The sequence below is a fragment of the Berghia stephanieae genome, chromosome 4, assembly GCF_034508935.2.
Source record: "Berghia stephanieae isolate SIO BIC M18660-M18661 chromosome 4, UCSD_Bste_1.3, whole genome shotgun sequence".
In the NCBI taxonomy this organism is placed as follows: Eukaryota; Metazoa; Mollusca; class Gastropoda; order Nudibranchia; family Aeolidiidae; genus Berghia; species Berghia stephanieae.
This window is the reverse complement of record NC_088363.1, coordinates 73,394,317-73,406,517: the sequence shown is the minus strand read 5'-3', so window position 1 is coordinate 73,406,517 and position 12,201 is coordinate 73,394,317. Positions and strand designations below refer to the sequence as shown.

Here is a 12,201-nt window from a genome sequence, read left to right as displayed (position 1 = left end):
TGGCACTTTTCTATTCACTTCATATCTTGTTAGTACTACTACTACTGCTGCTGCTGCTGCTGCTGCTGCTACTACTCCTACTACTACTACTACTACTACTACTACTACTACTACTACTACTACTACCACTATCAATAATAATGGGGGGGGGGGGGATGACAGTGACGACAACAACAGCAACAACAACAACAACAACAACAACAATAATAATAATAATAATAATAATAATAATAATAATAATAATAATAATAATAATAATAATAATAATAATAACAATAATAATAATAATAATAATAATAATAATAATAATAATAATAATAATAATAATAATAATAATAAAAGCACGTCTTGTTTTGTCTTTTTTTTAACCTCAACTATATACTCTTACTATTATTACTTTCAAATTAGGCGAAACACACCGTAACAAACACACACATACACCTCACTTTGCCCCAAGTTATGGCGGCCGACCGAAGAACAAGCTCGCGTGCTCGTCACGGTAATTTTTTAGTGACATAAAGTAACCCCGCCAATTCTCGCAAGCGATCTGGTAGTACAAGGTGTATATCTATGGTTCACAGCAACAAGTAAACTTTGCCCTTTGCCTTCTCTACTCTCTACCTTCAACGCCGATTCTCCACTCGGTAGCCGGAGCGGGGATTTCAAAGAAAGGTGATGACTCATATTATTTATAACTTAAACGGCTACTGAAGAATGAGTGAATAATTAAGGATTACATCAAAATATGGTGAGTATGATAATTTGCAAAGCTGACTTTTTTTTTCTTAACCGAGCAGTTGTCACTTTAACTTTGACTTTTTCACGAGTTCTCCACTAGAGTAGTGGTATAGTGCCACTCTTTTCAACAAACGCCAACTCGGCCGACAAGACTAGCCTTCACACAATCCTCACTATCGTTATTATCACTCAATGTTGGTTACGGTTAATCAATATGCAAAGATACTCGCATTTTGAGGAGAATTTCAAATGCGTCCACCACTTGCATTACAATTACAAGCAATAAATACAGTCACGTCTCCATAATCCGAACACCGGAGGCCTTCCGTAAGCTCCTCTAGCTAAAGGAAACAACCCAAGTACCCCTTTAACTAACCGAAAGAAAAAAATAAAGCCTTTCACCAACCATTAGAGAAAAATAATCACCCTAGGACCTTTACTAAGTCCTATGCCTATAATGGCCAAAGTTTTTATTTATGAATTTTTTTTTAATTAAAGGGGAGGGGGTGATTTTGTTGGGATTTTATTTTTTTTACATGTGTTTAGTTTGTTGTCTTTTTTCAAAAAGGAGATGATGTTTGTTTGGATTGCTGGGATTTTTTTAAAACAATGCATGAGACTAATTTTTCAAGGAGGATTTGTTGAAATTATTTCTTTTTATTTTATGGTAATGCCATGATGAAGTTGTAGAGAAATTACTTGATAAATTGAGCTGGGTGGTATTCTTGATGAGCAACTTAGGCATGTGAATCAGATTAATAATATGTAAGGACGATTGAAAAGTAGGATCGTCAAACAGCGGTGAGATCAAACACCCATCAAAGACTTACCTTTGCCTTAATTGTAAAACAATAGCCTTTGTCTGATCAGGGACATAAATATCAAATGACAAGGGTTGTCGATCGGATAAGGTAAACCAACCAGTCATACTTGATGGATGCATGACAATTATTGCACACACACTGCATCGCCACGTTGACTGAGAGGCAGGGGTCTCTGCCAATGACTGGACTAAACAGTTGTTATCTACTTTGACCTTAATTAGATGTGACAAAGCATTTTAAACCGTAATATTATGCTTCAATTGAGCTGAAATTCTGCATACATGCGCCACTCCAATGACGAATAGTCAATCACACGAAATTTCTTTTATTCTAAATGAATCATGAAATAGTTTATTTTAAATCTTCCTTCTTGAAATTTGAACATAGTAAAGCAGACGTGAGATGAGGCATTTGATGGTCTGCGGATCATTATACCAACATGCTCCTTGGTAGTTAATGTAGTACACTCTCTTAATTTTGTTTTACTTACTCATATCCTCAATATGCTGTTGAAGAAAAGCTTCATATTGCTTTTTCCATTTAACTGAGCTGAAAAGTTATTATTATTATTATTATTTTTATTATTATTTTATTATTATTATTATTATTATTATTATTATTATTATTATGATTATTATTATTATTATTATTATTATTATTATTATTATTATTATTATTATTATTATTATTATTATTATTATTATTATTTGGTTTTACTTTTATATTGATGTTGTGCCTTCATCTCCTTTTCTTTTTTTCATTAAGAATTTTACCACAGCCAGTGACAAAATTCACACAATGATCCCATTAAAAAAATTTTTGTTTTTTTTGTAAAAGCAACCGAAAGGGTTGTCAAAATTTGGAAATTGAATTTTGTGCTTTGTTTATGTGCAAATCTGTACATATGAAAAAAAAAAAATCATATTACAGAGGCTCATATTTGTTTGCTAGGAAAAGAAAGCCCCAAACTTGTATATATTTAATATCTTCAGATTACAGTCAGATGATTTTTGGGCTTCTTGATATCATGGTTAAAGATGCAGGCATTAAGGCAAGAAATTGATCCTTACACAACTGTGTCATCCCAACAGTTGGAGCATCAGCTGGACTCATGTGACCCTTTGGCTTGTGTGCTGTTTTCCCAGTCACCCTCAGTTCAAGTTTACTTTGCACTGAGGAGTCGCTTAGAATCCAGCTCAGAATCATGGCTTCGGGTTTGTTGCATTGAAAGTTTAACATTGAATTATCAGATTAAAATATTAGACTGTCTTTTCTTTTTCTTTTCTCAATCAATGATACATATATATATGTGTGTGTACCCTCTTAAGAGTCATATAATTGTTGTTGCTGGTAACATTTATTACATCCAGAGGTATTGCAAAAAGATTAAGGAATCTTTCAGATGCATGAGGGGTATGTAGCTGAAGTTGAACTTGGTTCTTGTCTCGTTAAACAGACAACAGATGGAGGAAAAAAATCACTGAAAATTAAGTTAAGCAAAGTTATACCCAAAAGTTTCTTCTCCTCCTCCTCCTCCTCCTCCTCCTCCTTCTTCTTCTTCTTCTTCTTCTTCTTCTTCTTCTTCTTCTTCTTCTTCTTCTTCTTCTTCTTCTTCTTCTTATTCTTCTTCTTCTTCTTCTTCTTCTTCTTCTTCTTCTTCTTCTTCTTCTTCTTCTTCTTCTTCTTCTTCTTCCTATTATTATTATTCATCCAACATCATACAGCCTGAATATCTACATGTCCGAATTGCTTTGTATTCACTTCTTGAGTCAATGTCACTTTGTGCATTGTAAGTGTGAAAATCATTATGTTGTCACCAGGTAAGTCTTCATCGAGTGAAATCAATTCTGCCGCAAGATCAGTTGGTGGCAGATGAGGTTGAAATTTAATTAGCTTTTTAAAGAAGGTCACCCAGTCATTGTGCCTTTGCTTAACTTTTCTTTGTTTTATCATTGCTTTTGACGATTATGAACCACAAAAAGGGATGAGTTCTAATTCATCAATCATTTGCTTTCATAAAAAGACTGCCTTAATGAGGATATAAGATCTTTTCTTGACTTAAAATTTTTGGTGATGTGAATAAATCCGGCTTGGATCAAAGCTCTGCTTTCCAATCACTGATGGGTGGAAGTGGAACTGGTTCATTTGCTTCTTATCAAGCGTTCAACTAATTGCGCTTTTGAAATCTTTGCATTAAATTCTTTGAAATTTATTTTCTTCTAGGAATTTGTGGAGCTTGATGGTCTAGACAACCTCCTGGATGCCTTGGTGCACATGACAAATCCAAATTTCAATGGGTTTTCAGATGCGATTTTGCAGATTGACTGCTTATCCTGTATCAAGGCTGTCATCAACGCCAAAGTTGGAATGGAATCATTGATTGACAGCCAACATGGAATTTCTAAGCTTGTAAAAGGTATGGCTATGATGCAGTTACAAGAGAAGACGAATCACTATATTATTGATAGTTCGTATTGTACAATGGGCACTACCCAACAACTTGCCTCTTGGGTCATGACTACTTTGTTATTGAGTATGATATAAAGTGAGGTGTTTGTATTGGGGGAAGGTGATAATATTGAAATCCTTAACTTACAGGAAACAGTTAAGTTTTGCCCTTTCATTTCTGAATAGGATTTCATGGCTTCATTTTTGACAGCTCTAGAATCAACCTGTTTTATTATTCTTGTCCTCTTAACATTTTCTTGACAGTAGAGGGATTTGCACATCGACAGAAGTACTGTTGAATCCGTCGGGTTTATTTGAAAAGGAAACAGGAAGCAGTTCCCCTCAAACCTAAAGACATTATACCTCCCTTACTATTTGATAGCCAATCATATGTAACATAACATTGTAATTTTGAAATGTTTTACTTGTTGACGGTTTTATTTTGATTAACATACCAGAATCGGGGATATAGTGCCATAATGCAAACACTTCCTGCACATCCCGGTGATAATTAATCTGCCAAATGCTAAAGATTCAACTCATGTAGACATAGGTGTCACAGGGTCTGAGTCTGATGTAAAGCAGCCCGTATGAATTTGTTCATTATGCTATTAAGAAATGTGATTCTATTGTTCGATAACATTGAGATGTGTGATTTAATTGAGCTTTTATATAGCGCAATATCCACTAAACATGCTCAAAGCGCTTTACAAGAGGTCCCTGGCCAACAGCAACACTTAACATTTAGGACGGGACATTACACCTGTTATGCGATATTACAATTTTTTGTTAACAGAGACAATTCCATACCTGCCAAATCTTACTAATTTTTCGTAATTTTACGAATTTTAGACAAATTTCTGAGCCAATTACGAAAATACGAAATTGTATGGAAAATTACGAATTTTTACTTCTCAGCAATAATTAAATAATGATAATAATAACTACTTTTTCTTCTACTTCTATTACTATTACTACTGCTACTATAACTACTACTACTACTACTACTACTACTACTACTACTACTACTACTACTACTACTACTACTACTACTACTACAATAATGATAATAATAATAATAATAATATAAATGGTGATGATGATGATGATAATATTAATATTGATAATGATAATAATAATGAAGATGATGATGATGATAGTAATAATGATAATAAAGCATTTCTACAGCGCATATGCATGACGATGTGACATTGTAGTATCATCAATGTCAAATTGTGGTTGTTTGTACAACCTTGTCAAATTACTAAAAATTGACATAAAAATTACAAAATTTGAAGTTTTCAATTTGGCAGGTCTGCAACGCTGTTAACAGCCAGATACTCATTTTACACCTAAGTATGGTGAGTGAATGTGAGTAAAGAGCCTTTTCCAAGGACTCAACTATGCGCTGAGCGAGGCTTGAACCCAGGACCTTCCGATCCGAAAGCGAGTGTCATATCACAAGACCACCGTTACAATTAAAATTATGTTGCTCTGTCATATACCCTACAAAGAAAGTGGGCTATTGAGTGTTTTCAGTAAAACTTACATGAGAGTAACAGGTTAAGATTTTAAAAAGTGGCCTATTACAAAATCTAGGCAGGAAATCCCAGCAACTGGATGGTTGTTGAAAGGAAATCAAAAACATTCATCAAGCAATCCAAAATGGTGTGTAGATTTTTATTTTAATGACCGTTTACTTAACTATTATTATTTTTTATTGACCTTTTTTTGTTTTATTTAAAACAATGTATGTGTCATTTTGGCTTGGATTTCTTATTTATGTTTCTTTTCTTAGGTGTGAATCTTGCTAATACCCTGCCAAGAAAGCTTGTGTTCGAGATTCTTTCTGTTGTTTGTGTGTATGACAGCATGGGATATAACAAGCTCATGGACGCAATGGAAAAACACAGGGTTAGTCTCTACATAATACATATTAATTCAAACATAACTTTAAAACTACAATTTCCTCCTAGATTGTTGCTAGGTGGTGAGCTTCATTGTACTTGGCTTTGGGACATTATGTCTAACCCACAGCCTTACCCCAATCTTGTTTTTTCATGTACAACAAAATCATGATAGATAATTCTATACTTTCCATTTATTTTTCTTTAACCCATTCAATATATAGATTTTAAGCATGTGTTGAATATTGTCTAGTAGGTTCTGTGGTTCTTTACATGTTTGTATTTGTGCTCATTTGTATAAGTGAGGAATTGTTCGTAAATCTTGTAACTTTTTGATAGGAACAAACGAATTGGTAGTTACACACGAACTACCAATTTTTATTTTATAATGATTTTCTCAATATGAACCCAAAACCGAATGACAGATTGATCATCATTACCTCTAAAAGCTAATATTCTGGTTATTAACAATTGTTAAAACAGATACTTTGAGGGTCCAGAAAACATAAAGCTACATTTTCCATTTATTTATATTGAAAACCAGGATTAACTTTGGCTCCATAGGCCATGAAGGTCTTTTGATAAGTTCAATAATGGCTTTGAGTTCATGCTTGAATGTGGTTTAAAAAACAAAAGCCAGAGATATTGTTTTTGTTGTCTTGCATAGAGTGTCAATGACAGTTCAATTATTTATTTCCTCAAATTTTCAGCAAGATAATCATCTATACCACAAGTACAGCTTTGTGGTAAATGAGTTGAAGCTGGCAGAGACTGTTCCACACAAGACAAGTCTGTTGACTTTTATCAATGCTATTCTGTGCTCGACCATAGATAAGGCCCAGAGGATGCGTTCCAGAAGTCAGTTTATAGGTACGATTAAGTATTCAATTGCTTTCTTTTAGGATGTGTCCGTCATAAAATAGATTAAATATTGAAAATAGAGACAATAGGATTTATAATGTTTAGGTAATTATGGTTCCAAACATACTTATTATTTTGATTTCAAAGGTCTTTACTACAATATAAAATTAACGAAAAATCTTATGCCTACAATATAAGCAAGAATCTTGAATCTGTAAATGTTAATGATAATCCTTTCACTAGACATTGAAGAGCCCGTCTTTGTCTAGTCTCTTCCTTGCTTCTTCTTCATTTTGCTTGCTCTTTAATAATAATAATAATAATAATAATAATAGATCTTTATTGTCCATAAATATGGCAATTTGTCATTTAGTTACACTTGTTATAATGTTAAACGATAACTAAGATTGAACAGATATTTCACTCCTACTTATTTTCTCTCTCTCTCTCTCTCTCTCTCTCTCTCTTCTCTCTCTCTCTCTCTCTCTCTCTCTCTCTCTCTCTTTCTTTCTTTCACACGTGCGATATACACAACATAAACATATTCATTTCGTTTTCAATTTGTTACGATTGTGGCAATTCGACACCAAAAATTATCATCATTATCAATTGGTCAGTTAATCTTACATTAAATAAATTAATCAGTTAATCAGTCAACGAATCAATCCTTAGTTTTTCTGTACCATATGAAATATTCAAAATTTGTAATGGAAGTCATTGAAAGTATGCACAAACTGGATGAAGGATGGCATACAATGATTGACTATTTTGGTCTTCCCGGTCTTAGCCTAACAAAGTGTATTTTGAAAATATTATTTTGTTGCCCTTTTTTCAGACTCAAAATAAAGTGTTGGCAACCTCTCTCAAAATTTGATGTGCACAACTGACATAAAATATGTCATTATTTCTCTTTGTTTTATTTTATTTTTAAGGTCTGGGTCTGCTCGATGTGTTATCGTTTTTACAGAGAGAAGATTCTGATGAAGATCTTTATGTTCAGCTACAGGTGAGTTTAATTTGTTTTTATTTTTTCCTCTCTCTCTCTCTCTCTCTCTCTCTCTCTCTCTCTCTCTCTCTCTCTCTCTCTCTCTCTCTCTCTCTTTCCCTCTCTCTCTCTCTCTCTCTCTCTCTCTCTCTCTCTCTCTCTCTCTCTCTCTCTCTCTCTCTCTCTCTCTTTTTGTTTTTTTTTTTTGTTTTGATCATTATATGTATATATATTTATAATTTTTATGTACCGAAACTATGGTGGGTATAAATAATGATATTTGATTTCTTCTCCTCCCATTGGCTGATAATATGAATTTTAAAACTTGGTCTTAGTACGTCAAAACTCATAATAATGTTGACATAGGGTTTGTATCAGGAATTCTTAATTTTATATTTATTCAAATATTTTATTGAGCTCAAGTGAGATTCAAGTTTCATTGTCGGGCTTGTGACAATCGTCAAAACTTGATATTTAGAATTAAATGCATTTCTCTAAAATATGAAAAAAGTCGTTATCTGTTTACTCTAAAAACGATAAAACCCCAAAAGCCAAAATCTTTTCGGGTTTTTTTTTTGTTTTGTTTTTGTTTTTTTAATTTTATTTTATTTATTTGTTCCTTTATTTATTTTTTCGGTACAAATTTGTGCCAGCTTTCTGTCTAAGCAATCACTTCTATTTGTTAATAGCTTGGGAGACCACTTATCTTATAAGAATCTCCCTTAGTTATCACTTATATTTGGAAACGAGCCTTGTTGTCTTATACTAGTTTGATTGAAATCACATCTTTATATTCTCATGGCTACTTTTTAAATTTAAAACCTGAATTACTACTGGCTTAACATTTTAGAAGCTTATGTGATGTATTGTTGGTTATTTTAAAATCTTTCACTGTTGGTTTGTTTATGTTTTGTTTGTTTTTTTCTTTTGTTTTCAAGTTGTTTCAAGAGAAAAAGCATGAGGATGAACTCAGTTCCAATATTGATGCCAATGTCGACCTCAACTCACCACAAGATCTTGTAGATTTGATTCAAACTCAGGTTTGTCCAGTTAAACGTTTTGAAAATGAGAATTTTAATAGCTTGAAGGAAACTCTTCATTCTCCTCTCCTCACCCATGAACCTTGTTTTGTTTTTGTTTTTAGAAGAGATTATTGTTTTCTATTATTGGTCGGGGTGTTGGAAATGATAGGAAATATGTCTGAAGAGTTTTAAGTTTCATTTTGCCCATAGCGTAGAAGATTTGAAAACAAAAGTTTTTACACTTTTCTTTATTCACATCAGTTTCTCCACATTTTTCATTGTAGGTATTTGGGGGATCAAAGATGGTTTGTTTTGTAAACATACTACAAGATTTGCTGGCAATTGAGACATCAAAAAAGGATAAAAGGTAAGAAGGGTCAAGTTATGTAACTTCTGTAAAACCTCAAGCTTAAAAACTCTGGATTTGAAGCATTCTTATAACTTTAAAACTATTTTAATATGACCGCCCTCAGAAAAATGTCAATTTTAAAGAATAAATAATATTTAACTTTTTTTCCAAGGATGTCATATTCTCCCCTTTACATGTCAGAATAATCCACAATAAAATGATCTTAATCCATTGTGTACCCACTATTATTGAGTTGTACATTGACCTCCGGTGTGGCCTTCTCACAATAATTATGATTGCATTGTATCCTCTACCCACACCTGCCATGACCAATGCTGTCAAAAATTTATCTTGTTCTTTTTCAGTAATTCAATTTGGCAAGTTCTAGAACAACATGTTCATCATGTAATCCATGCTGTAGATGACATTGACTCCTTACAAGCCAATGATCCTTACCACATGTGTGCCACTCTGACAGAAGCCATTGACTCCAATGACAAAACATATCAGGCATTCAGCACAAAGCCTGTCAGTGTCATCTTACCCATGCATCGGAATATTTCATCCAGAGCTTTGCTTCGAGATTGTTCTGTTATCAATGTGAAAAAGAGAGTATCTTGTGCTGATTCTGGATTCATTGGTTGTGAAGATAAAATTAGCCCTCAGGCTGAGAAAAGACTCAAAAATGCACAAATGCCAGAATCCAACTTTGATGTGCAGAATGAATTTGTTTTCAAATGCAGGAATGACGCCTCAAAGGAAAATAGGAATGTCGTTTGTATAAATACTAATTCTCCAACTTTGACAAGTATCTCAGAGAACAGAAATACAGACGATGTGTGCAATAAACAAGGAAGAAAAAATCTAAGCATATATGACAATACGTCCCCAAAGAAAAGTCAAAAAGAAATGAAAACCTCTCCTTCAGATTGTAATATTGTGAAAGTTGATTGTCTTAATAATTTGAATATGAGGTCAGTAGACCCCTTGAGTGATGATAAAATTAAATTGAATGTCATTGGGAACAATGAACAGAAGTCTAAACAAACAGATGAGGGCATTGGTGAAAAAGGAAAGGATTCAAGTAAAATCAGCGATACAAGCCAAATAGTATTTCCTTCAAGTATGATGCGAAATCTCAAGTGGATTAAGTTGAATGAGAATCTGAGAGGTAAGGTCTGTTATCATCTATTCATTTTGATTTTGTCAGGAAAGTTCAATGTTTATTTTTGAGTAATTTATCAATAAAAATCGTAATCAATTTTCCAATTAACAAAAGAAAACAAATCAATTACAATGCAGTTTGACGACATAGATACAAATAGAATATAATCCATCACACAGTACGTAAACAATAGTGTAGATACAAAATAAATGGCAAAATCAACCACTTTGTAAATACGCAACATCGATATGGGAAACTCACTCTCAAACAACATAAATGAAAAAAAAAAAAAGTTAACAACCTATCAAATTGTAAATAAATGCCTTAAATACAAAATAATAATGATAAATATGATAAAATTGATGATGGCATATAGTCACAGATTTAATATATTTTGACAAGAGCAAACGTTTTCTAACTGAAATGAGTGAAAGGTGTTTTCTAAGTGTCACTATGGTTTTCTCTCACAATAAATTGGGTGAGATTAATTGATTGATGTAAGTTAATGGATTTACCCTGAAATGTCATTTTCAGAGGCAAGAGAGTCTGTCCTACTTTAAAATTAAAACAGGTGCCCCATTTTGAATATCCATTGTAAAAATGGGTTTAAATTATTTGAAAACCTATTTTACTTTGTATCTTGCTCAAAACTCACTGCTGTTTAGATCTGGGTGATAGAGACAATGTGTGACCAGACCTGGCTCATAAATCTGGTATTAGGTCGGAATGAATTAGATGAATGGACGTAAGCTTGAAGTTCTAATGATCCGTATTAGGAGATTTTCTTTCTTTTTTTTTTTTTTTGGGGGGGGGGGGGGGGGGTTAGATACTAATCTCACTTTACACAATGTTATACCTTGAGTTTACAATTAAATTTTACGCAACAGGTTCACCCTAACATAATAGTTTTGTTTTGAGCAGGTGAGTTATAAGTATGGGACAAATTAGATAAAGAAATCAAAGCTGACCCTGATTCAGTAATTAAAGGAAACTTTTGAACACATTCCTATTATTCAGACAGGATTTTGAATAGTAATAATATTTGCATTTTGTAATACCTATCGTCTTTGTATGTGTGGCACCTCAGAGCACTTTGGGGATTCTGCGCGCTATATAAATTATTTATTTCATATAACATATATACTGAGCCCATCATCACAGCTGTACAGTAAGGAAGACACATAATCAGACCTACAAATTCTGACCCACTGTCTCAAATTTGTATTATCCTGGGGGATAATGATCCTGAAAATCGAATTTATGGTCAAAGATATTTAATTGGATTGTAAAACTAATAAATAGAGGTGCCTAAATGAGTCAATAAAATGGAGATAAAGATAAAGGGAGTAAATCTGACTCATAAGTCAGATTTACTCCCTTTATCTTTATCTCCATTAAATTGGATTACGTGTGTGTTTTTAATTAGTAGAATACTTAGGATTAATTTAAGTTTTATAAAGTCCATAACCTTTAAATTATATATTATATGTGATTATTTAAATTTTTAATTCACTTTTTGACATCTGTTTTACTCCAACATAATACCAGTGTGACGTGATGAGCCACAAATTCCATGAAAAAATGGATCACTTTTATTGAGACCTATTGTATGTGTCTAATGATATTTCTCGATGGATTACAAACACTACACTATAAACATTTTACAATGATTTAATATTTGTTTTTGTTTATTTTCATCAAAATGTATTCCAAATTTAACTTTTGATTCACCCAGATGAGTTTCCTCATTGTGTTTGGTTGAAGCAAAATGTCAGAAACTGGAATAATCACTTGGATTTTAATGAAGTGGAAGAACTGTTCAAAGAAAGATGCAACTGGCAATTGACAGAGGTGAATATAAGATCCCAAGTTTTATTAGCCTCAGATATGAAATCATATTCA

At 32.9% G+C, this 12,201-nt stretch overlaps 1 protein-coding gene across 4 annotated transcripts in view; it reads left to right on the top strand.

The window, feature by feature from the left end:
• The window catches only part of LOC144971208 (inverted formin-2-like), a 41,334-nt gene that overhangs the window by 19,013 nt on the left and 10,120 nt on the right, over positions 1-12,201 (top strand). Inside the window, exons 1-10 of one of the 4 annotated variants that reach the window (XM_078911709.1) lie at positions 558-748; positions 2,555-2,776; positions 3,786-3,978; positions 5,809-5,924; positions 6,628-6,787; positions 7,711-7,784; positions 8,702-8,803; positions 9,070-9,152; positions 9,500-10,305; positions 12,035-12,150. In XM_078911709.1, the coding sequence (XP_078767835.1) occupies positions 2,600-2,776; positions 3,786-3,978; positions 5,809-5,924; positions 6,628-6,787; positions 7,711-7,784; positions 8,702-8,803; positions 9,070-9,152; positions 9,500-10,305; positions 12,035-12,150 (1,827 nt within the window). In that variant the 5' untranslated portion in view covers positions 558-748; positions 2,555-2,599. Of the gene's footprint in view, positions 1-557; positions 749-2,554; positions 2,777-3,785; positions 3,979-5,808; positions 5,925-6,627; positions 6,788-7,710; positions 7,785-8,701; positions 8,804-9,069; positions 9,153-9,499; positions 10,306-12,034; positions 12,151-12,201 lie in introns of those variants that run through there. The other 3 variants (XM_078911707.1, XM_078911708.1, XM_078911710.1) reach the window with 3 other exon arrangements.